Source organism: Diaphorina citri, unplaced genomic scaffold, assembly GCF_000475195.1.
Source record: "Diaphorina citri unplaced genomic scaffold, Diaci psyllid genome assembly version 1.1 scaffold1157, whole genome shotgun sequence".
Classification (NCBI taxonomy): domain Eukaryota; kingdom Metazoa; phylum Arthropoda; class Insecta; order Hemiptera; family Psyllidae; genus Diaphorina; species Diaphorina citri.
Window position 1 is genome coordinate 72,983 of NW_007378586.1, and position 26,177 is coordinate 99,159.

Genomic DNA, 26,177 nt, shown 5'->3' on the forward strand with positions numbered 1-26,177 from the left:
TTTGTTGATGTTTGTCGTCCTCCAGGGTTCCTGAGGACCAGCAGTCCATGTTCCTACCAGAGATCATAGAAGAAGATGAAGATGACCATGATAGTGCCAGGGTCAAAGTAACACCCAAGTCCTCATTAACCACCATGCATTGTGTTCAGTGTGGTGCTGAGAATACATCGGATGATGGATTGTGTGGCCACTGCAGCAGATCCTTGCCTATGCAGCCTGCAGGTATTTGGCGGTAAGACTAATGTGGTTTGACTGCGTACAGATAATACCTATTGCCTGCCACTCACGTTCAGATTATCTGAGAGACCGCGGTTTCACAGACCAAGGTCTGTCAGACCGTCTTAACGTGTGGGGTGGAAAATGCTTGAGACCCAGGTCTGTCAGACTGCCTAATAGTGATATCAGCATAATATAAGCTTGATTTACGTTCGAGGGCTTTTAGCAGAAAATCATTTAACGCCATAAAAAAGACACATGTATGTCATTTACGAGTATAGCTCCTAAGGTCTTTAGTGACCTTGCTAATGAGCTTTACCTTCCATTCGGTGACCAGCTATCCGCCTACCGCCTACTTACATTAACCTCACCCAGCATCATGTGATTACCCGATGTCGATGATTAGTTGATTACTCAATACCCATCCATATACGAACCACACGTAACGTTGCTTAACGTCAGTGATCCATTAGATTCATTTGTCACCCTTGAACATTCTTATCTTAAACTGACTTCTACTTCTTACTTCTTATTCTAGTAATGGTGAAGGGAAAGGAGACACATCGCCTAGGATACTACAAGACTCTAGTGAGATGGATGAGATTATGGTGGGGATGAACAACCCTCGTGATGACTCTACTGTTACTCTAGCTAGTAGTAATTCCAATAGTAATGCCTCTACTGTAGAGAAAGATGAACAGAATAAACTAGAGTCAGATATGTTCAAGAAGATCCTGCTAGCCAAGCATGCCTCGTACGTAATGACAGATAAGAAGTTGATCAAGAGATGTAGTGATGGGGATGTTCTCAAGAAGTTGAAATCGCCTTCCCCTCTAGCCCAGGCAGGAGAGCTTACTACATCTGATCTTCATATTGATAGTCCACGCCGGACCATTGTGCGAAGTAACACAAGGATATCTCCCTCCATGCTGAGGAGAAGAAATTCGGGGGTACAATACAAGGGTGTCCGCTGGAAACCAATGCTAGAGGATTCTATATCTGACTTGGATCTGACAGCGAGTAGTGAGAAGATAAGCAACGGACCATTGTGCGGAGTAACACAAGGATATCTCCCTCCATGCTGAGGAGAAGAAACTCGGGTGTACAATACAAGGGTGTCCGCTGGAAACCAATGCTAGAGGATTCTATATCTGACTTGGATCTGACAGCGAGTAGTGAGAAGATAAGCAGGAGTAACGACAAGCTTGCACAACTGAATGAGAAGATATTCACAATCTACAAGCCACCTTGCTCTCAGGAGAACTATTACACTACTGAGGAAGTACAGGACCTGATGAAACATAAGAAACTAACCAGTAGGGATAGTAGTTCTAGTCTGTACAAATCAGGATCAGGACCTGTGGCGAGTCTGCCCGATGTAAACAAAGCAAGTGAAGAGAGTTTGAACCTGCGACCCTTGGCTCCCCAGTCGTGTAGGGAGAGCTATAAGATAGTAGAGGAAGAGGAGGGGCATGTCAATAGCTGCTATGAAGGGGAGGGGGTCACGTGGTCCTCGCTACCTGTGTTGAATAGGAACCAGGGGGGTGTGAGTCAGGAGAATGGGGAGGTACATGACTCATGGGGGAGGGGGTCACGTGGTCCTCGCTACCTGTGTTGAATAGGAACCAGGGGGGTGTGAGTCAGGAGAATGGGGAAGTACATGACTCATCCATGGTGTAATGTAGTGTTCATTCCATTCATCCATGGTGTAATGTAGTGTTCATTCCATTCATCCGTGGTGTAATGTAGTGTTTCAATTTCTCAAGAAAAGATTCATCAATCTATCAATATGTCTTCATCAATGCTGATAGATATGTTATAGAGGTATAATTTCCAATGTTCAGTCAAATATGACAATAAATATCATCTTTTTTTTATTTTTATAAATAAAATACTTCGTCCAACATCTTTCCAGAGGACAAGGTGCTCATGATGCTCGAGCTATAACTGTTAGCAGTTCAGTGAACTGTTCAACTCACTCAGAAAAAATGGCCTTCCGAAGGTTCGATCGAACAAAAAATCCGAACAACTAATGTTCTTTCGGTGTTGAACATTTTCACAAAATTTCAGCTGAATCGGACAAAAACTTCACGAGTTAGGGTGAAACAAACCAAAAGACATACAGACAAACTAAAAATCGCTGCGTCGTGAGAATGTAGAAAAACACTAATGTCACGTCATGTGAGCTCACGGGGAGTCAGAAAGTTGTGGCTAAGCTTACGTGAAGTGAGGGCAGTGTAGCTATCCAGTACGAAATCACTTACTATACTGTGGGAGAACTTTGAACCACATCTTTCTGACTCCCTATGAGCTCAAGTGACGTAGTGTGTTTCTAGCTATAAAAGCTAAATCCTCGAGATCACTTGATTCTTTAACCCTTTCACCCCTAAAGGGACAATGCGTCCCACAGAATCATCATGTTTAAAATGGGATATATCATCCCAGACCTATCGAAAAAATTCCGTTCTCAGTGTTTTTCAAATGTTTCTTTTGCGATCTAAGACGTTAGTAAAATTCACTTGGCAAACTTGTCTGGTTTTGTCTCCAGATCGATTTTTGTTCAGTAGTCCTAGGAGGCCATAAAACTTTGTAGTCCTCATTTATAGCCCAAATAATAATGGCTGATCAGAAAAATTGAAAGATTCTTCCTAAAATAAGTCGGGGTGAAAGGATTAAATCTTTACACTTACCTCTCATCGTATTGTCCTCCTCCTATGATTTCCAAGTTGGGTGAAGACTTGGCATGTTTAATATAGCCGGTGATTCTGTCAAATGCTTTCTTGTCAATAACTGCACCAGCGAATGAGTCGGTATATTCTACATCTCCTATCTTCAGTTTGTCTAACATGCAAACTTACCATGGGTTGATATTGGACATGCAAACTTACCATGGGTTGATATTGGACATGCAAAGAGTTTGTCTCGAGTAGCTAGGAGGCCTTCCTTGATCTGAAGAAACAAGTAGGAAACACGTTTAGTGGTAACGCACTTGCCATGCAAAAGGTCCTGGGTCCGATGCCCACCATCGACAAGAAATTTTTAACAAAACACACTATTGGCCAATAGTGTGTTTCTCGCCTATCTAAAGGGGGACATACGGGATGGGCATATCACGACACAGCCTATACCAGTCTTAAAGTAGCATTGATTCATAAAGGACCTTTGTATATTTGTGAAATAAATAGGTAAATAGATGTATTGAATCATTTCATTTGGGAATCAAAGTACAGGGGATTTTAGTAGGAAGAAGAGAAACTTTTAATTTGTCCAAAGCAAAAGTTCAATTTTCCTAGACTAGCAGTACCCACCTCTATAGCTGAGTGTTCAAGAGCACTGACTCTCATCCTGGAGGTGCTGTGTTCGAATCCCGGCGGTCAGCGCGGAAATTCTGACGGAGTTCTGACCGAACTGTTCCGTTCTTGGATAGGCAAGAATGTAAAAGAATGTGCCTTGAATATGGAAAATGGCTTCCAAAGTACATTTTTTAATTATTATTATATATTTTTTTTTTATGCTGCGGTGATAGCTTCCCGCTCTTTACTGCCAGGGAGATACGCTGAGGGGGATAATATCAAGTATTAAGTAGGTGGTGTAGTGGTCAAGACGCTCGCCTGGTAAACAGGGGGGCGTGGGTTCAATCCCAGCCGAGGTATGGAATTTTATCCTTATTATAACTTGAGAATTTGACCACAGTAATAGTAGTTGCCTACTGAGTAAAGGGACTTTTCAGTCCTATGTGAGTAGTAGGTACTATAATTATTAATTAAGCACTATTTAAGTAATGCTTCGATTCCCACCCGAGGCGGACTTTATTCTAAACAGATGAAGTTCGTTCTCGGAACGATTGGATTTCTCCCGTCCTGTCTTCTTTCTCTCTTCGCTTTCGGGAAGATAAGACCTTACCAGTTACAGTTTCCTCTATCAAACCTATTTTTTTTTATTTTTTATTTTTTATTTTTTTTTTTTCTGATCTCACCACTTTTATAGGACGAGATTTTTGGATAGGAACTTGGCCTTTTTTTACATTACCACTTCTTGTTATTATTCTATTCCATGTATGTATGTTTTATTATATTATCACTTAGTTCTACTTCTCCTTCTTCTTATCACCTAGTTATTGCGAGGTCAACACTTGTGTCCTCGGTCTTTCAGTTAGTGTCAACCTATTTGCTAATGAGTGAAACTAGAAACCTCATTTGATTTAAATGTAAATAAGCAAGGGGACATCACTCAATAGTCTCAAAAGGTCTGTCAGACCGTCTTAACGTGTGGGGTGGAAAATGCTTGAGACCCAGGTCTGTCAGACTGCCTAATAGTGATATCAGCATAATATAAGCTTGATTTACGTTCGAGGGCTTTTAGCAGAAAATTAAGGAGAATCCTGCCACTTACTTGAAGCCCGAAAAAAGAAGGTGACAATACTAACTAGTGGTACAGAAAATGGCCATTTTTACAAATATGATGCCGGACATCATTGTCTTGCCCAACATCTCCACAGAATAGGATGTAAGGATTCCCCTATATGGCCTCTGTGTCCTCAACAAGCAGAAATGAATGCTGACCATCTCTTAGTGTGCTCAGCCCAAGACACATGTATGTCATTTACGAGTATAGCTCCTAAGGTCTTTAGTGACCTTGCTAATGAGCTTTACCTTCCATTCGGTGACCAGCTATCCGCCTACCGCCTACTTACATTAACCTCACCCAGCATCATGTGATTACCCGATGTCGATGATTAGTTGATTACTCAATACCCATCCATATACGAACCACACGTAACGTTGCTTAACGTCAGTGATCCATTAGATTCATTTGTCACCCTTGAACATTCTTATCTTAAACTGACTTCTACTTCTTACTTCTTATTCTAGTAATGGTGAAGGGAAAGGAGACACATCGCCTAGGATACTACAAGACTCTAGTGAGATGGATGAGATTATGGTGGGGATGAACAACCCTCGTGATGACTCTACTGTTACTCTAGCTAGTAGTAATTCCAATAGTAATGCCTCTACTGTAGAGAAAGATGAACAGAATAAACTAGAGTCAGATATGTTCAAGAAGATCCTGCTAGCCAAGCATGCCTCGTACGTAATGACAGATAAGAAGTTGATCAAGAGATGTAGTGATGGGGATGTTCTCAAGAAGTTGAAATCGCCTTCCCCTCTAGCCCAGGCAGGAGAGCTTACTACATCTGATCTTCATATTGATAGTCCACGACGGACCATTGTGCGGAGTAACACAAGGATATCTCCCTCCATGCTGAGGAGAAGAAACTCGGGTGTACAATACAAGGGTGTCCGCTGGAAACCAATGCTAGAGGATTCTATATCTGACTTGGATCTGACAGCGAGTAGTGAGAAGATAAGCAGGAGTAACGACAAGCTTGCACAACTGAATGAGAAGATATTCACAATCTACAAGCCACCTTGCTCTCAGGAGAACTATTACACTACTGAGGAAGTACAGGACCTGATGAAACATAAGAAACTAACCAGTAGGGATAGTAGTTCTAGTCTGTACAAATCAGGATCAGGACCTGTGGCGAGTCTGCCCGATGTAAACAAAGCAAGTGAAGAGAGTTTGAACCTGCGACCCTTGGCTCCCCAGTCGTGTAGGGAGAGCTATAAGATAGTAGAGGAAGAGGAGGGGCATGTCAATAGCTGCTATGAGGGGGAGGGGGTCACGTGGTCCTCGCTACCTGTGTTGAATAGGAACCAGGGGGGTGTGAGTGGTGTAATATAGTGTTCATTCCATTCATCCATGGTGTAATGTAGTGTTCATTCCATTCATCCATGGTGTAATGTAGTGTTCATTCCATTTATCCACGGTGTAATATAGTGTTCATTCCATGCATCCGTGGTGTAATGTAGTGTTCATTCCATTCATCCGTGGTGTAATGTAGTGTTCATTCCATGCATCCATGGTGTAATGTAGTGTTCATTCCATTCATCCGTGGTGTAATGTAGTGTTCATTCCATTCATCCATGGTGTAATGTAATGTTCATTCCATTCATCCGTGGTGTAATGTAGTGTTCATTCCATTCATCCATGGTGTAATATAGTGTTCACTCCATTCATCCATGGTGTAATGTAGTGTTCATTCCATTTATCCACGGTGTAATATAGTGTTCACTCCATTCATCCATGGTGTAATATAGTGTTCACTCCATTCATCCATGGTGTAATGTAGTGTTCATTCCATTCATCCGTGGTGTAATGTAGTGTTCATTCCACATCTCCATTTTCTTCTTGCATTTCAAACTTGTCGTTCATTCCATTAAACGTGTGTATATTCTGCTAAGATATATTAGTGTACCATGTACCTATGTTTGTAATGAGTTCTAAGTTGTAGTTGTAGTGTCTGTAAGTTTGCCTTTCGCCAAGGAAAAACATAATGCCCAGATATTTCCGTTTTCTCCAGGTTGCAGAACAACTCATTAACCCATTCGGTGATGATGATGAGGACTTTGAATTGAACTGGTTGATTGATCGACACATGAAGGTAAGTCTATCCTCTCTCCACTTTTACTGTCACTTAATTCACACCTATATGGCATTGACCGCCTCTCAGACGGGATTTCGTAGGAAAGAAATCAATTTCAAAGGGAACTGGTCTTTGTTTTTTTTTTTTTTTTTTTTTTTTTTTTTTTTTTTTTTATAGGCCGATAAACCCGGGGGTCCACACTCTCTGTTATTCCATTTTGCACGTTTTTCACATCTGCCCTAGAGTAGAAGCATGTTTTGTCATGATACAGGGAAATGAGTGCCTTTTTGTTTTTTATATTACGGTTAAGGTTAACTCATAGTTTCACTTTTACTTTGAAATGATATTTGTCTTCAAATGTTGTACCATTTTTATTAAAAACATTTTTTTAGTATTTGTACGATACATTGTTTCACTGATGTTACCTAAATAGACTTATTCAAATTATTTGTCATTAGATTTGTAAATAATACATCTACCTATTCTATTTTATACAATCAATTTGTTTTTCCTCACCTTTAAAGTTCAAATGTCAGCCCAAAGCAATTACCCTAGGACTGATTGAGGATGGCAAAAACCCCTAACCCCGTTTGAACACGGGAAAAGCGAAGAAGAAGGAGAAAAAGCTGAAAATGAAGCAAAAAGATAATACGGCAAAACACGTCAGTATTGGAATAGTTTAACACAATATAGGTATTTTTTATTTGTTTATCTTTAAAATGTATTTACTTTTTTAGATCTGAAAGAAAGGATTGAAAAAAAATTGGATTAATTTGTGGAAGTGGACCTACATACAGAGGGTGACTATTTTCGTTGTCGATATAGGGAGATGTCGTTGTCGATATTCGTTATCATGTTATCAACATTCTTCTCATGATTTCAATTCGAACCACCAACCTCCAGAACCGAAGTCCATACAGTAAAATAGAAGACGTGAAAAGAAATAGAACTTGAAAGGAAATAGGTGTAGAAAGGACAACAGAAACAAATTAACAAATAATAAAGATAATACTGATGAAAATAAACAAAACAAATCTAGGAAAAGCCATCACCCACTCTCGAGAAAGAATTTGAAAATGACGCGGTCTACCAACAGTTGGTAATAGAAAGTCCTGAGTTTGCATGTGAAAGTTGAAAAATGGAAGGGAGACAGACTCCTGATTTAGGAATTCAAAGAAAAGGAAAAGAAATTATTGTCAACAAAATAGTTTTCGAAATTTTAGGTCTAACAGTTAAGAGTAATACAAACTACAGTTAGGAGAACACTAGAAATCTAATGCTAAAGAACCGATTTGAAATTTAAAATTAAAAAAAGATGTCGAAAAGATAAACGTTTAGGATTCTAACAAATAGATTATTATTTACATATGATGTAGGAGGAAAAAGACATTAAACATGTAGTCAATTCATATATTGAAAATACCGCGAACAAAAATGATTTTTTTATGCGAATGCTTTGAAAAAAATCTACAACATTTAGTATTGCTATAAAAAACGTAGATGCAAAACCAAAATAATCTACTCTAATCAGCAATAAAAATAAAAGGAGTTCGTAACTTCCTCTACCTCAATAAAGCCACTTCTGGAGTTCAAACTGCAGTCCAATGTGTTAGCAAGTACACAACCGAGACTGTATCAGGAGTAGAAATATAAAAACCAAATCTACTTTAAACCATCACGTCCCAAATTTTAAACAAAAATAATTCAAGCAATAATCACTTCTGGAGTTCAAACTGCAGTCCAATGTGTTAGCAAGTACACAAGACTGTATCAGGAGTAGAAATATAAAAACCAAATCTACTTTAAACCATCACGTCCCAAATTTTAAACAAAAATAATTCAAGCAATAATTCCAGCTAACCTTAAACAAAGTAATACCATTGATTGAACATATACAGAAAAAATTATCTATAAACCTTTATGCCCAATCATCTAAGTGGAAAATAGAAGCTTCATAACTAACGCTACGAGAGATCTCAATTTACGTAAATACGCATACGTAATAATAAGTTATAATATATGAGCTTACGTAATTAGTTCTAGTTTATAGTGCTTGTAGTTATTAATGGCAGGGGCCGATCTTACCGGTTGAACGTGCTGATGAAAAATTAAAAACATTCAATTCGTATTAAAAAAAGTTGAGCAACTTTTAGGCGCATCGTATATTGGAAGCGTAGTCGCGCGACTATGAATGGTGCGTAGTCGCTTGAATAATCAAACCTATGAAAATGAGAGAAGGTCTATGGAGAGATGGTTAGCCCGCCTACTACTACCTTCAGTTAACCCGCCTACTATGCGGACTGAACTCATTATTGGCCCAAATGTTCATGTCTCTCCCGAGACTCAAACTCAAGGGTTTGTTGAACGTGTTTGATGGCTTATTTTCACCCTCAACATCAATACATTTCAAACTCAATCGAGTCTTCAGGGGTTTCGTAGCGGCTCTTTTTCTGGATTAGTTCTACATTCATTAATAATTTTACACTACTGAATGATTTTACTTACGGTACAGATCCGGTAAAGTTAATACCGGCCAGGTAAGGGGAAGCTGTAATGGTATCTCCAAATACCGAAAAAAAATATCTATAAACCTTTATGCCCAATCATTTAAGTGAAAAATAGAAGCTTTATAACTAACGCTACGAGAGATCTCAATTTACGTAAATACGTATACGTAATAATAAGTTATAATATATGAGCTTACGTAATTAGTTCTAGTTTATAGTGCTTGTAGTTATTAATGGCAGGGGCCGATCTTGGAGCTGAGCCTAAACCGATTGTATTAAGGAACCTGATTGTTTGGTTTTACGGTCACTAAAAACCTTAGCAGTTATACAGTGACATTACACCCCAGTTTGGGATAGAGTAGGGATGGGAAAATAAAATCGATTTTTTTTTTAAAAAATACATACTTACTTTTGTTTCGATTCCCATCCCTAGGATAGAGTGAGCTAATCACATCAATCGTTTTAACTTTGTAACTTGGAATGCAATGTTGCCATAGTGACAATTTTTTATGCTCTTCGTGGTAACATGTTGCGGTACTAAAAAAAAAAAAAAAAAAAAAATCCCCAAAAATTTTGACCTATATGTTTCTCCGATATGTTGCCAGGTTTCCTACCTAGGAGTTGACATTCTCATGCGAAAGTCACCCCCTCTAGTGAAGGACAAATACTTCGAGGAGTTTAACCTGGTACTTCCCTATACTGGAGCGGCTGTAGGATACAAGAAGAAAACTTACCGCGGCTCTGTACACAACATGACGTGAGTAACTGAGTATTTGCTTAGAGATCAAACAACTGAGTTTGATGCGAACGAACATTGTCTGTAGTATTATATCAGATGTGAGAGAAGAAACAAATTAGGTCGGTAGTTAGGCAATTAGGCACTAGGTCACAAGAGCACCAGGAAGGAACCAATGTTTTGTCGATGGTGGGCGTCGAATACTTTGATCAGAAATTTTCGGCCCGGCAGGGATTCAAAGCCAGTACCTCGGTGCTGAGAGTCAGTGCTCTTAACTACTCACTTAACCATAGAGGTGGACGATGGTGATTCTTTTATTTTTCAAGACATTTATTTATTTTTTTTTTTATTATTATTTAAATTTTAAAAAAAAAACGTTATTTACAGAGGGAAACTATAACAATCAGAGTCCTTGTCCCTAGACATTTATTTAATTTAAGAAGTTTGAAGTCCTACCACGGCGACTCATTTGATGATGTTTGTCGTCCTCCAGGGTTCCTGAGGACCAGCAGTCCATGTTCCTACCAGAGATCATAGAAGAAGATGAAGATGACCATGATACAACAAATATTGAAATTTCCCCCCAAAACGGTATTCCAAGTTACAATGCCAAGCTAACATTGTAGAGAGAGAGAAAAAAAAGTATAGGTAAGTAGAGAGTTTGTGTAAGGATTTTATACTTTCAAGTATAGTTCATAGTAAGGATCATATACTTGGCGTTTGATATAGATGGTTTTCGTATCACAGATGTTGTCTCCTTAACCCATGTAAGGATATTTCCACTCGGTCAGAGGAACAAACGTTTCCTTGATAGACTGAGGTGTGGCCCATCTCAATACATAGTGAGGTCCTCCTGCCTTGTCATTCGTTCCTGGAACGAGAGACAGAGAGTTAGTCGCGAGAGAAATGGTAGGAAGAGCTATTTATACATGTGGTAAATAGAGAATAAGCGAAAGAAATTAAATTTTTCTTCGTGTATTAAGGAGCGCTGGAGCGCCAAGTCAAAATTTGATAGCTCTACAAAGAGATATTATACGCCACAGACCAAGTAGCTGTTTTCGAGTAGTTGTAGAATAAAAACTACATTTATCTAGTTGTAGGTACCACGGAACCGCTATCGCATTACTCCTAGGTACCTTCTTTTACATCCATGCCTATCCGAGTGTTACTGCAACCCAGTTATCATAGCAGTAGGCTACTACTATTACTGTGGTGAAATTCTCAAACAGTGTTGATGATAAAATTCTGTACTTTGACGGGAGTTGAAACCATATCCTGATGAATGTCAGGTGAGTGTCTTCCCCCACAATATAACTGAGTCAGAAATTGAAAAACATCAGGTAAAATTACATAGAGATAGAATCCTATTTATGTTGAAATAGAATGAAATCAAACCTCATTTTGCAACGCATTACTATTTATTTACATATTTCATTTTATTCTCCTTTTTTTTACAGGTAAAAGAGACTTGTTCAACTCAAATGAAAATACTCACACCAACATACTTGAAGCTGTAAATAAGCGAAAGAAATTGAAATTTTCTTCGTGCATTAGGGAGCGCTGGAGCGCCAAGTCAAAATTTGATAGCTCTACAAAGAGATATACGCCACAGACCAAGTAGCCGTTTTCGAGTAGTTGTAGAAGAAAAACTACATTTATCTAGTTGTAGGTACCACGGAACTGCTATCGCATTACTCCTAGGTACCTTCTTTTACATCCATGCCTATCCGAGAACGGAAAAGTTACAAAAATTTCGCCCCGGCCGAGATTTGAAGCCAGTACCTCCAAATAGAAAGTCAGTGCTTTTAACCACTAGATGTAGGTTAGCATAGCTATTGGCTATTGGACTTACCAGACATACGGCCACCACCAAACGGCTGCTGTCCTACTACAGATCCTGTACTCTTGTCATTGATGTAATAGTTACCGGCAGCATACTTCAAGTCATCCAGACATCTGAAATACAAATCATCATGCAATACCTCCGTGTTAATCAAGAGAGCAACGGAATTCTTTTCATAGGGACATAAGGAACTGAAAAAGTCTAGGGCACTTTTTAAGGCCTACCAAGTAAAATATCTGAAAAGGCTCACAGCAAAAGAAAAAATCAGTGCTTGGGTGGAAGAGCTCCTTCAGGAGAATTATCTGCAAGGACATGGAAGGAGCTCAGGTATTGTTTCTGGGCGTCCAAAGGGTTTAAACCCCAATCCTTCCAACACCGTGAGATTCCTATCTCTTTCCTTTCCTATCTCACAAACACGGAAGTAAGTAAGGAGAATCCTGCCACTTACTTGAAGCCCGAAAAAAGAAGGTGAAAATACTAACTAGTGGTACAGAAAATGGCCATTTTTACAAATATGATGCCGGACATTATTGTCTTGCCCAACATCTCCAGAGAATAGGATGTAAGGATTCCCCTATATGGCCTCTGTGTCCTCAACAAGCAGAAATGAATGCTGACCATCTCTTAGTGTGCTCAGCCCTTCTAAATACACAAGACATCTCCGGAAAGTATTGGGATGCAAGAAGAAAAATGACCTAATAGTCAATTTCTAGCATTTGAAACCAATTAAAACCAACCAACCTACCAATATGATGCAGACGGATTTTTTTTTTTTTTTTTTAATTTTTTTTTTTTTTTTTAGTATCAGAGGAGGCGTTAACCTCGCCTAGTGGTTGCCTTCCACTGAAGAGTCTATTATTATTATTACCTCTTTTGGAATGATTCATCCTCAGCAAACACAGCCCCGGTGAGAGCATAGGGTGTAGAGTCAGTCACTATCTTCAGCGTCTTGTCCAAATCCTTGTCCGGGTATACAAAGATAGTCAAGACAGGTCCGAATATTTCCTCCGTCATAATCTTCTCCAGGGGGTCTTTGGTTTGTACGATGGTGGGTTGAATGAAGTAGCCACAGCTGTAACGAGAACGAAGATTGGCCAACTTTTACATTCACAGTCGATGGATATGTCATCAATCTATCAATATGTCTTCACCAATGCTGATAGATATGTTATAGAGGTATAATTTCCAATGTCCAGTCTAATGTGACAATAAATATCATCTTTTTTTATTTTTATAAATAGAATACTTCGTTCAACATCTTTCCAGAGGACAAGGTGCTCATGATGCTCGAGCTATAAAACTATTAGCAGTTCAGTGAACTGTTCAACTCACTCAGAAAAAATGGCCCTCCGAAGGTTCGATCGAACAAGAAATCCGAACAACTAATGTCCTTTCGGTGTTGAACATTTTCACAAAATTTCAGCTGAATCGGACAAAAACTTCGCGAGTTATGGTGAAACAAACCAAAAGACATACAGACAAACTAAAAATCGCTGCGTCGTGAGAAGGTAGAAAAACACTAATGTCACGTCATGTGAGCTCACGGGGAGTCAGAAAGTTGTGGCTAAGCTCACGTGAAGTGAGGGCAGTGTAGCTATCCAGTACGAAATCACTTACTATACTGTGGGAGAACTTTGAACCACATCTTTCTGACTCCCTATGAGCTCACATGACGTAGTGTGTTTCTAGCTATAAAAGCTAAATCCTCGAGATCACTTGATTCTTTAACCCTTTCACCCCTAAAGGGCCAATGCGTCCCACAGAATCATCATGTTTAAAAAGGGATATATCATCCCAGACCTATCGAAAAAATTCCGTTCTCAGTGTTTTTCAAATGTTTCTTTTGTGATCCAAGACGTTAGTAAAATTTACTTGGCAAACTTGTCTGGTTTTGTCTCGAGATCGATTTTTGTTTAGTAGTCCTAGGAGGCCATAAAACTTTGTAGTCCTCATTTATAGCCCAAATAATAATGGCTGATCAGAAGAACTGAAAGATTCTTCCTAAAATAAGTCGGGGTGAAAGGATTAAATCTTTACACTTACCTCTCATCGTATTGTCCTCCTCCTATGATTTCCGACATGCAAACTTACCATGGGTTGATATTGGATATGCAAACTTACCATGGGTTGATATTGAACATGTAAACTTACCATGGGTTGATATTGAACATGCAAACTTACCATGGGTTGATATTGAACATGCAAACTTACCATGGGTTGATATTGTACATGCAAACTTACCATGGGTTGATATTGGACATGCAAACTTACCATGGGTTGATATTGAACATGCAAACTTACCATGGGTTGATATTGAACATGTAAACTTACCATGGGTTGATATTGAACATCGGAAAATGAAAATTGAATTTTCGACCTTTAACGGTTATTTTTTCGAAGTTTTGACCTCAGATTTGGATTTTCACTACCTACTTTTTACATAAGAATCGACCATTTATTATTGAATTTTACCCAATTGCAACTGCTCCATTGAAGTGAAATAGTGTTAGGTACATTTACTTTTCAGCGTTACGTTGGAAGGGAAGAGGATAGGTCAAAGCCAGCCGTTCCGAGAAACCCTATCCGTTTAAGATAAAATCCGCCCCGGGCGGAAATCGAACCCGCGACCTAACGTTCACAAGGCAGACGCACTACCCTCCAAGCTAACTAGGTAATCAGGCCGTACCTACGAAATGAGTTGTTAGTTGTTAGTTTTTTTGACATTTATTTTTACTTATGGAGTTTGAGTTTCAACAGAATTTTATCTTTGTAGGAATTGTAGGTACCTAGGTACTTCAGTAAAACACCGACCACGCGGAATTACCACAGAAGCAGAAAACAGGAACAGAAGCAGAAAACAGGAACAGAAGCAGAAAACAGGAACAGAAGCAGAAAACAGGAACAGAAGTAGAAAACAGGAACAGAAGCAGAAAACAGGAACAGAAGCAGAAAACAGGAACAGAAGCAGAAAACAGGAACAGAAGCAGAAAACAGGAACAGAAGCAGAAGAGAGACTCTGGCACGTACATTCTGGAACACGCGGAACACTTCTGTCCACAATACTCAAACGCAGACCGTATGGTACCATTGACCACGGACTCTACATTGGCCGAAGCGTGGATAAAGTGGAAATTCTTCCCTCCACACTCTCCAATCAGACGGGGGAAGTTCTTGTAGACATTGATGTTCTTGCCTACTTGCAGCCATAGCCGGTTGAACGTGCTGATGAAAAATTAAAAACATTCAATTCGTATTAAAAAAGTTGAGCAACTTTTAGGCGCATCGTATATTGGAAGCGTAGTCGCTTGAATAATCAAACCTGTGAAAATGAGAGAAGGTCTATGGAGAGATGGTTAACCCGCCTACTACTACCTTCAGTTAACCCACCTACTACGCGGACTGAACTCATTATTGGCCCAAATGTTCATGTCTCTCCCGAGACTCAAACTCAAGGGTTTGTTGAACGTGTTTGATGGCTCATTTTCACCCTCAACATCAATACATTTCAAACTCAATCGAGTCTTCAGGGGTTTCGTAGCGGCTCTTTTTCTGGGTTAGTTCTACATTGATTAATAATTTTACTCTACTGAATGATTTTACTTACGGTACAGATCCGGTAAAGTTAATACCGGCCAGGTAAGGGGAAGCTGTAATGGTATCTCCAAATACCGGCCCGTCAGCCGGTACGAAGTTGACAACACCAGGGGGTACTCCAGCTTCTATCATGATCTTGTAGATGGTGTAGTTAGAGAGGAGAGCGGTGTCTGAGGGCTTCCATAGCACAGAAGAACCCTGGAATACACAAACATAGCAGACAATTTACTAATGCCCTATGACTGCACTCTGAGAATTATGTTCTCTGGTAAATTATACCTACCTTAAAATATAGAGAGAAACAATCAATAATTTATTGATGAGCTGCCCAGAGTCGACACTTTTACCTAGAACCGGGGCCTGTAAGTCGACACTTTTAGCTAGTACTGCTTTTCTAGGGATATTTTTAACATTGAGTGTTATATGTATGGGAAAATTGTTTTTGCCTCAAAAGACAATGACCGTCTAGAATTTCATATTCGTAGGAAATCTAGAATAATTTCATAATCCCAGTGTCTACACACATACGTACCATCAGCGCAGGCGTGTAGGCCAAGTTGCCTCCAATTGCTGTGAAGTTGAACGGAGATACCGCAGCTACAAACCCATCCAGACCTTCGCCCCGGCCGAGATTCGAAGCCAGTACCTCCAAATAGAAAGTCAGTGCTTTGAAGCACTAGATGTAGGTTAGCATAGCAATTGGACTTACCAGACATACGGCCCCCACCAAACGGCTGCTGTCCCACTACAGATCCTGTACTCTTGTCATTGATGTAATAGTTACCGGCAGCATACTTCAAGTCATCCAGACATCTGAAATACAAATCATCATGCAATACCTCCGTGTTAATCAAGAGACCAACGGAATTCTTTTCATAGGGACATAAGGAACTGACAATGTCTAGGGCACTTTTTAAGACCTACCAAGTAAAATATCTGAAAAGGCTCACAGCAAAAGAAAAGATCAGTGGTTGGGTGGAAGAGCTCCTCCAGGAGAATTATCTGTAAGGACATGGAAGGAGCCCAGATATTGTTTCTGGGCGTCCAAAGGGTTTAAACCCCAATCCTTCCAACACCGTGAGATTCCTATCTCTTTCCTTTCCTATCTCACAAACAATTCAATGTCGACTTGGGATCTTCACTGATTGGCTGATACTTGGTCAACTCCTTAGCGAAGAATGCGTTCAATCTGCAAGTAAGAGATGATAATAATATACTCCTGAGTGGAAGGTAACCAAGAGGCGAGGTTAATTCTGGACGCATTCTCTACCACCTAACCCTTAGAGCTCCATTATTAAGTCAAATTCTCAAATAAATGAGGATAAAATTCCGTGCCTCGGCTGGGATCAAATGAAGCCCTGCTGTTTACCCGGCGAGCATCTTGACCACTACACCACCGAGGCAGGATGATAAGGTGTATCTAGAATACAGTCACTACCAGCAATAAGCAGGTCAGATCAAAGGATTTAAGTGGAATGAATAAAAGTTTATAGTGTGTTCACTACAGTTAAGTAACGTTGCGTTGGCTGGGACAATAGCGTGTCTGCTGCCTTTCCACGGCCAAACTTAGATTGGGTGTGGTTCATGTGAGAAGACGGGTAATGGAGCTCGAAAACCCCGTTACTAAAAACCTTAGCAGTTATACAGTGACATGAAACTCTCATAATGAGACTTTTTAGTATTAGCCGACAGTATAAATAAGGTAGGAATATATATATAATAACAAAAAAAAAAAAAAATATTGGACCGATTGCAATACTTTCTCTATACTAATACTTGAAATAGCTTCGCTATAACTGTAGTAATAGAAAATGAAAAAAAAAAAAAAAAAAAATGCCTAACTCACCTGATAAATTATAGGATAGAACATGACGTCACGGCTAACCCAGTGGTAATGCACTAGCTTGCCATGCAGAACGTCCCGTGTTCGATACCCAAGATCGCATCGACGAAAAATTTGTAGTCGTTTTTGGATTGCAAATATTTCAACGGGTTACATCCTGGTGTTCCCGTGTTGACCCAGCACCTACACCGGAAGTATCGTGTCTCTTCCCAACCACCTGATGAGAGACATACTACGGCATTACTACGGGAACGGGATGGGCATGCTACGACACAGACCACACTCGTCCGTCTCGTGTCATCTTTGAAAAAAAAAAATGGAGTATAAGGGTTCATCATTGATACTATAAAGAGTAATACTTACAGGAGTTGCATAGTAAAACTTGGCGATCTTTTTCTTGTGGTTGTGGGGCTGAAAACAAATAGAACATGAATTATTATCAATGTTGAATATTTTATCATCATCAGTGTCAATGTCGAGTGTTATAAATATTTAATACAGCGAGTAGGTATATCAGTACGTGAGACATACTGCGTGATGGGTATGCTATACTACAGGCAACCAATATACGAGTAGGCCGAGTAGTCCAATAGCTTTACCACACTAAAATATGGTTTTCACACCTCAACTTCCCACATATTATTCACAGTCTAGCTGTCTTGTTATTTATCAACCTGTACAATACCTTTCTACAATCAAGTAATAGCATTATCACTATAATGGATACCCAAACTTGACAATTACGACAAAAATATACCTACTTAGATAAGGAAATGAGCATAAGTAGGATTATTATTAATTGGTAGGTTTATAAGTAGGAGCATAAGTAGGTTTATAACCCACTGGCAACCAACCTAAGTGGTGCAGTCATTAATGCCTTGAACTTTGGATCTGAAGCTTTGAGTCCAACTAATCTAGGTGTAATAATTGGAGAACAATATTTTGTGACAAGCATTTGGGTGTGCTTAATACAAATATAAATTCCTTTCCTTTCAAAGGCAATGTTTTGATAAGGAGTACCTACCTACATCATTTGAATTACATCAGACAAGTCACACCCCCACATTAATTCTTATCAATTATTATTTCAATTAAAATTAACTAACAACAGTTCTGATCTGCCTCAAGAAATTATTCATGATCCAATACAAGTTAATCAAATGATAAGCGTTATCACTGTGATACGGGCATCAATCGTTTGATTATTCATTGCCCATGTAATAACACAGAAATTGGGTCAAGAAATTACAAAATTACACCGACAGCTGACGATTGATTGATTTTGAAAGAGTACAAACCTGGGCAAAGTTACAGCAGAGCGACTGAAGGAAAACATCTTGTCCTAGAGATATTGATAGAAAATTAAAGTATTTACACAGAGCGGGATGATATTTACACTGAAAATGATTGGGAAATAAAGAAAAGTTGAAGTGATGTTCTAGAAAATTAAAATTATTAACATCGCAAAAGCAAATTTTCAGCCAAATCGGCTGCCGTTCCTGTTTTCTTTCTGCTTCTGCGGGTCCGACTGATAAGTGAGAAGTTATCTATCTCCACGATCCCTTCCCCTCCTTTCAATAAAACGCGATGTTGCCAGATAGACAAATCTCAGAGTCACCCACTTTTTCGTGCCAAGATACGAAATTTTCTGAACGAACGAAGTGAGTTTTTTTTTTTCTTTTTTTTAGAGAGAGAAAGAGGAATGAAGAATATCTTTGATAATAAAATTATCTCATTCCTCTACAACTGCTAAGGTCTTCTCGTCCTGAAGATACGAAATTTTCTGAACGAACGAAGTGAGTTTTTTTTATTTTTTTAGAGAGAGAAAGAGGAATGAAGAATATCTTTGATAATAAAATTATCTCATTCCTCTACAACTGCTAAGGTCTTCTCGTCCTGAAATCGAAGAGAATAGAAAAGTTGCGCTTACTTGGGTGAAGTTTCTAAGTCAAAGGGCAGAAAAAATAAGGAACAATGGAATTTTCCTTTTTCTTCTACGACTTCTAGATCCCGAGATAAATCGATTTAAAAAATAATGGTAAATCGTGAACTCTGACGTCACGGCATACGCTCCGGTACTCGATGACGTGACATCAAATGTCCCGAGCAAAGCTCCCTCGCAGGCAACACATTAATGTGTTTGTGCGCATACGTTTCTGAACATGCAAACTTACCATGGGTTGATATTGTACATGCAAACTTACCATGGGTTGATATTGAACATGTAAACTTACCATGGGTTGATATTGAACATGCAAACTTACCATGGGTTGATATTGAACATGCAAACTTACCATGGGTTGATATTGTACATGCTCAGTTTTGTACTCCTTACTCCCGATAACAATGGGTACTTCTTCCACAGTAGAACCGACTCGCTTCAGTGCTGCGGTGATAGCTTCCCGCTCTTTACTGCCAGGGAGATACGCTGAGGGGGTAATATCAAGTATTAAGTAGGTGGTGTAGTGGTCAAGACGCTCGACTGGTAAACAGGGGGCGTGGGTTCAATCCCAGCCGAGGTATGGAATTTTATCCTCAATATAACTTGAGAATTTGACCACAGTAATAGTAGTTGCCTACTGAGTAAAGGGACTTTTCAGTCCTATGTGAGTAGTACTATAATTATCAATTAAGCACTATTTAAGTAATGCTTCGATTCCCGCCCGAGGCGGACTTTATTCTAAACAGATGAAGTTCGTTCTCGGAACGATTGGCTTTCTCCTATCCTGTCTTCTTTCTCTCTTCGCTTTCGGGAAGATAAGACCTTACCAGTTACAGTTTCCTCTATCAAACCTATTGAAAAAAAAACTCATTTCTGAAGGGAATTCAGCAAAAAAAAAGAAAAAAAAATAGTCAAGTACCCAGATTTTTCTTCCTCGCTGCCAATGCCAGTAGAATATTCTGAATCAAGGAAGCACAAGATAGAGAATCCAAGGGGTTTTTAACGCGTTGCCCCATTATCAGTTCAGATTTAGAGTAGACATTTGAGTCAAGATCAATAAAGTAATGCATGGAAACTTTCCATGTTTCCTCTACGTTTATTCGAACCCTGAACCTCCGGCGTGCAAGCCTAGTGATACCACGGAGGTTGCTATTTTAATCATTGGTCAAATCAATGAGGTAACAAGTACGAGCATTCTTAACTCTCTCTCTCTCTCTCTCCCCACACCCCCACTCCTCCGTTCCTTCATCAGGGGAAATATTTCATCTCTACAGTTCTAATATTCTACAATGTGTTATAAAAATGATCACAGAGATACCATTCTTATAATGGTACCAGCTGAATTCCGTCGCTTCGCTCCGGAATCCCGCTAGTTCATCCCGAGGCATGGCCAAACTTGTAGAAAAGGCATGGCCGAACTTGTATCTCGCGATAACCGAGCAAAGCTCCCTCACAGGCAACACATTAATGTGTTTGTGCGCATACGTTTCTGCGCATCCGCAAGCGTGCTTGCATACTGGCGCTACCTAGCGGACGAAAAAGACAACTGCCTGAAGTAGCTGCGCGCTCCCTATTAGCTGCATAGTTCTCAAACTAAAAACATAAACGAAACTCAAAATGTTGGTCGAGAGTGGAACATTTCTCTCCCGCAGTCTCTGCACTCTGTGTATTTCTTATGGAAATTTTAGCGATCAAAAATTGATCATATCTCAGGATCGGTTTAGATTTTCGCAAAATCCTTTCTTATTGCACACCTAGACCATAAAGCATAACTTTAACAAAGTAGAGGAAGCAGTGTTCAATGGTCAATGTCATAATGCCAAGCTTCATCTATTCTATTATTAACGCGGTAGAGAGAGCATTAAATGTAGTATGGGAGAGAGGAGGGGGAGAAGAGTGGCACTTGTTCAATTTGTTCAATAAATTGAGAGCCACAGTATCTTGCTATGTATTCTACACTCCCTCTCTATGTGCCTGTGCCCACAGTTAAAATATACTCAGTCATTCTGATATTATACTGGACTGTGTTCCTGAAAACAACTTTATACAGCTTTGGAATAAACAGTGGTCTTTCCTTATCCTATAGGAAGGAAAGTAATGTAATCGGGTCAAATTTTCGATGGTCAGTTTTTAGTGCCATATACTCTGGTCTATTGTGTTTCAGGTACTCCATTCTGGTGTCTCCTGGACATTGTACCTATCAAGAATGAGAAGAGAGAAGTGCAGGTACTCTATCTGGCATCTCATATACTCTGGTCTATTGTGTTTCAGGTACTCCATTCTGGTGTCTCCTGGACATTGTACCTATCAAGAATGAGAAGAGAGAAGTGCAGGTACTCTATCTGGCATCTCATATACTCTGGTCTATTGTGTTTCAGGTACTCCATTCTGGTGTCTCCTGGACATTGTACCTATCAAGAATGAGAAGAGAGAAGTGCAGGTACTCTATCTGGCATCTCATATACTCTGGTCTATTGTGTTTCAGGTACTCCATTCTGGTGTCTCCTGGACATTGTACCTATCAAGAATGAGAAGAGAGAAGTGCAGGTACTCTATCTGGCATCTCATATACTCTGGTCTATTGTGTTTCAGGTACTCCATTCTGGTGTCTCCTGGACATTGTACCTATCAAGAATGAGAAGAGAGAAGTGCAGGTACTCTATCTGGCATCTCATATACTCTGGTCTATTGTGTTTCAGGTACTCCATTCTGGTGTCTCCTGGACATTGTACCTATCAAGAATGAGAAGAGAGAAGTGCAGGTACTCTATCTGGCATCTCATATACTCTGGTCTATTGTGTTTCAGGTACTCCATTCTGGTGTCTCCTGGACATTGTACCTATCAAGAATGAGAAGAGAGAAGTGCAGGTACTCTATCTGGCATCTCATATACTCTGGTCTATTGTGTTTCAGGTACTCCATTCTGGTGTCTCCTGGACATTGTACCTATCAAGAATGAGAAGAGAGAAGTGCAGGTACTCTATCTGGCATCTCATATACTCTGGTCTATTGTGTTTCAGGTACTCCATTCTGGTGTCTCCTGGACATTGTACCTATCAAGAATGAGAAGAGAGAAGTGCAGGTACTCTATCTGGCATCTCATATACTCTGGTCTATTGTGTTTCAGGTACTCCATTCTGGTGTCTCCTGGACATTGTACCTATCAAGAATGAGAAGAGAGAAGTGCAGGTACTCTATCTGGCATCTCATATACTCTGGTCTATTGTGTTTCAGGTACTCCATTCTGGTGTCTCCTGGACATTGTACCTATCAAGAATGAGAAGAGAGAAGTGCAGGTACTCTATCTGGCATCTCATATACTCTGGTCTATTGTGTTTCAGGTACTCCATTCTGGTGTCTCCTGGACATTGTACCTATCAAGAATGAGAAGAGAGAAGTGCAGGTACTCTATCTGGCATCTCATATACTCTGGTCTATTGTGTTTCAGGTACTCCATTCTGGTGTCTCCTGGACATTGTACCTATCAAGAATGAGAAGAGAGAAGTGCAGGTACTCTATCTGGCATCTCATATACTCTGGTCTATTGTGTTTCAGGTACTCCATTCTGGTGTCTCCTGGACATTGTACCTATCAAGAATGAGAAGAGAGAAGTGCAGGTACTCTATCTGGCATCTCATATACTCTGGTCTATTGTGTTTCAGGTACTCCATTCTGGTGTCTCCTGGACATTGTACCTATCAAGAATGAGAAGAGAGAAGTGCAGGTACTCTATCTGGCATCTCATATACTCTGGTCTATTGTGTTTCAGGTACTCCATTCTGGTGTCTCCTGGACATTGTACCTATCAAGAATGAGAAGAGAGAAGTGCAGGTACTCTATCTGGCATCTCATATACTCTGGTCTATTGTGTTTCAGGTACTCCATTCTGGTGTCTCCTGGACATTGTACCTATCAAGAATGAGAAGAGAGAAGTGCAGGTACTCTATCTGGCATCTCATATACTCTGGTCTATTGTGTTTCAGGTACTCCATTCTGGTGTCTCCTGGACATTGTACCTATCAAGAATGAGAAGAGAGAAGTGCAGGTACTCTATCTGGCATCTCATATACTCTGGTCTATTGTGTTTCAGGTACTCCATTCTGGTGTCTCCTGGACATTGTACCTATCAAGAATGAGAAGAGAGAAGTGCAGGTACTCTATCTGGCATCTCATATACTCTGGTCTATTGTGTTTCAGGTACTCCATTCTGGTGTCTCCTGGACATTGTACCTATCAAGAATGAGAAGAGAGAAGTGCAGGTACTCTATCTGGCATCTCATATACTCTGGTCTATTGTGTTTCAGGTACTCCATTCTGGTGTCTCCTGGACATTGTACCTATCAAGAATGAGAAGAGAGAAGTGCAGGTACTCTATCTGGCATCTCATATACTCTGGTCTATTGTGTTTCAGGTACTCCATTCTGGTGTCTCCTGGACATTGTACCTATCAAGAATGAGAAGAGAGAAGTGCAGGTACTCTATCTGGCATCTCATATACTCTGGTCTATTGTGTTTCAGGTACTCCATTCTGGTGTCTCCTGGACATTGTACCTATCAAGAATGAGAAGAGAGAAGTGCAGGTACTCTATCTGGCATCTCATATACTCTGGTCTATTGTGTTTCAGGTACTCCATTCTGGTGTCTCCTGGACATTGTACCTATCAAGAATGAGAAGAGAGAAGTGCAGGTACTCTATCTGGCATCTCATATACTCTGGTCTATTGTGTTTCAGGTACTCCATTCTGGTGTCTCCTGGACATTGTACCTATCAAGAATGAGAAGAGAGAAGTGCAGGTACTCTATCTGGCATCTCATATACTCTGGTCTATTGTGTTTCAGGTACTCCATTCTGGTGTCTCCTGGACATTGTACCTATCAAGAATGAGAAGAGAGAAGTGCAGGTACTCTATCTGGCATCTCATATACTCTGGTCTATTGTGTTTCAGGTACTCCATTCTGGTGTCTCCTGGACATTGTACCTATCAAGAATGAGAAGAGAGAAGTGCAGGTACTCTATCTGGCATCTCATATACTCTGGTCTATTGTGTTTCAGGTACTCCATTCTGGTGTCTCCTGGACATTGTACCTATCAAGAATGAGAAGAGAGAAGTGCAGGTACTCTATCTGGCATCTCATATACTCTGGTCTATTGTGTTTCAGGTACTCCATTCTGGTGTCTCCTGGACATTGTACCTATCAAGAATGAGAAGAGAGAAGTGCAGGTACTCTATCTGGCATCTCATATACTCTGGTCTATTGTGTTTCAGGTACTCCATTCTGGTGTCTCCTGGACATTGTACCTATCAAGAATGAGAAGAGAGAAGTGCAGGTACTCTATCTGGCATCTCATATACTCTGGTCTATTGTGTTTCAGGTACTCCATTCTGGTGTCTCCTGGACATTGTACCTATCAAGAATGAGAAGAGAGAAGTGGTACTCTATCTGGCATCTCATAAAGATGTCACCAACACCAAGATGGCGCAGATGGCTGACAACGGAGAGGGTGACTACGAGGATATGCAAGAACTGGGTGAGTGTCAACAGTCTTGAAAATCTTCTGAACAGTGAAAAGTTTGTGTTTGTGCTCCCCTTAAAACCAAGTTTTTCACAGTGATACTGCTCGAATTTTTTTGAGATTTTTTGTGTATAGTGTTATTTTTTCACGGTCTTTCCAAAGATCTTATCAGTTTGATCTTTCATCCAGTGGTTCTGGTTTTTTAAGGAACTTTACCTCGTTTTCTCGGAAAATTTTCCATACTAGCCAGTCACTTTTTTCAATCCCAGTTTATTCTCAGCTCTCGGTCGGGAAATTATTTGATTGGGGTCAACTCATTATATCTTTCGCCTTTTCTACATTGAACTTTCGCATTTTCTACTCGATTAATTTTGGTGTTTGTCATGGTCGGAAAATTTTCCCCATGATAACAGTATGATGGACGATACGATGATGGACGGAGGGAAGCCTCCTGACCCCGAGGATCCGGGGAGTCAGGGGACTGGTGTTGTTGGGAGCATTGATGCTACCAATGCTGCTGCTAACGGTATGACGGATTTGACCAATAATACGGTCAGACCGAAAGTACTTTATGATGAAGAGATTTCTTGTAACACTTACAAAGTGCTGATCCAAGCGAATAAGGCTTCCGCTCTGAGTTATCATAAACTTGGTCAGGAGCTTTCATTAGCTACTATGAACTCATCTGAGATATTGTTCAAGGAAAAGTTATCAAGAGACAAAGTACTGGTCGCGTGTACCAACGCGAAGCGCGCTAATAATTTGGTCAATCATGAAACGCTTTCTCAAAAGTACAATGTTTTCATTCCTCAGAATTACGTCTCCCGTTCTGCTATCATCCGTGATATTGATACTGATATTTCAGAAGATGACATCCTTCAATCATTGGAAACTCGTCAATTCAAGTTGATGTCTGTGTCGAGGCTTAATCGCAGAACCGTGGATCAAGAAGGGAAAGTCATATATGTTCCATCCAAGACGATGAAACTCAACTTCGCCGGACAGGATATCCCAGCCAATGTATTCCTATGGTATTCTAAAATTACCTGTGAACCCTTCATCCAGGCCACGCTCCAGTGCTTCAAATGCATGAAGTTTGGTCATATTACTAAAAAGTGTAGAGCCAAGTTTGAGGTATGCAAGATGTGCTATCAAGTCGAGAAAGAAGATCATATCTGTCAACCTAGCGTCATCAAATGTTTGAACTGTGACGGATTACATAATCCGAAAAGCAAGAGTTGTCCAGAACTACAAAGGCAAAAAGATATTAAAGCTTTGATGAGCACCAGGAACTTATGTTTCCAAGAAGCGGCCAAGATTATACCAAGTTCAAAGCAAGCTAAAGATTCTTCAAGATATGCTGTGCCGACAAGTAATTCATTCAATGTATTGAGTGAATTGAACGAGAATTTCCCCATGTTGAATCCGGGTCCTGTAGTCAGCAAGACGATTGACAAATATGTACCGCCCCCTCTTCCATACAAGTCAAATGTT

General features: G+C 40.0%; 3 protein-coding genes and 1 long non-coding RNA gene across 4 annotated transcripts in view; 3 read left to right on the plus strand and 1 right to left on the minus strand.

Annotated features, from left to right (window-relative positions):
• LOC103514503 (bestrophin-2-like) overlaps nt 1-10,776 on the plus strand; it is a 58,542-nt gene extending 47,766 nt beyond the window's left edge. Inside the window, exons 10-11 of the mRNA XM_026827458.1 lie at nt 9,816-9,967; nt 10,440-10,776. Of these exons, the coding sequence (XP_026683259.1) occupies nt 9,816-9,967; nt 10,440-10,572 (285 nt within the window). The 3' untranslated portion in view covers nt 10,573-10,776. The remainder of the gene's footprint in view (nt 1-9,815; nt 9,968-10,439) is intronic.
• On the plus strand, nt 83-6,543 carry LOC113469616. Its single transcript, XM_026827457.1, has 5 exons — nt 83-222; nt 755-1,247; nt 1,400-1,787; nt 1,877-1,962; nt 5,959-6,543. The coding sequence occupies exons 2-4, from the start codon at nt 810-812 to the stop codon at nt 1,894-1,896; spliced, it is 846 nt and encodes a 281-aa protein (XP_026683258.1). The 5' UTR covers nt 83-222; nt 755-809; the 3' UTR covers nt 1,897-1,962; nt 5,959-6,543.
• On the plus strand, nt 9,273-9,771 carry LOC113469618. The gene is made up of 2 exons (XR_003392978.1): nt 9,273-9,568; nt 9,649-9,771. It is a non-coding gene; the product is annotated as an uncharacterized LOC113469618 (long non-coding RNA).
• Nucleotides 10,600-20,184, minus strand: LOC103514504 (delta-1-pyrroline-5-carboxylate dehydrogenase, mitochondrial). Its single transcript, XM_026827459.1, has 13 exons — nt 20,180-20,184; nt 19,521-19,719; nt 17,590-17,637; nt 16,643-16,656; nt 16,495-16,572; nt 16,093-16,196; nt 15,916-16,049; nt 15,394-15,581; nt 14,614-15,011; nt 13,833-13,875; nt 12,658-12,861; nt 11,799-11,902; nt 10,600-10,817 (listed from the first exon to the last, which is right to left on the minus strand). Exons 1-13 carry the CDS (start codon nt 20,182-20,184, stop codon nt 10,705-10,707), a joined length of 1,632 nt encoding a protein of 543 aa, XP_026683260.1. The 3' UTR covers nt 10,600-10,704.
• Nucleotides 20,185-26,177: the final 5,993 nt, after the last annotated feature.

Excerpts from the sequence above, each read along its gene's own strand:
- LOC103514504 (XM_026827459.1), bottom strand. Across the intron at positions 16,197-16,494 it reads AAGTCGACATTGAATTGTTT|ATGTCTGGATGACTTGAAGT; the intron begins GTGAGATAGGAA and ends TTTGTATTTCAG. Across the intron at positions 12,862-13,832 it reads GGAGGACAATACGATGAGAG|CTGTGGCTACTTCATTCAAC; the intron begins GTAAGTGTAAAG and ends TTCTCGTTACAG.
- LOC113469616 (XM_026827457.1), top strand. The coding sequence starts at position 810 with ATGGATGAGATTATGGTGGGGATGAACAACCCTCGTGATGACTCTACT. Across the intron at positions 1,248-1,399 it reads TGACAGCGAGTAGTGAGAAG|ATAAGCAGGAGTAACGACAA; the intron begins ATAAGCAACGGA and ends AGTAGTGAGAAG. Across the intron at positions 1,788-1,876 it reads TCAGGAGAATGGGGAGGTAC|ATGACTCATCCATGGTGTAA; the intron begins ATGACTCATGGG and ends ATGGGGAAGTAC.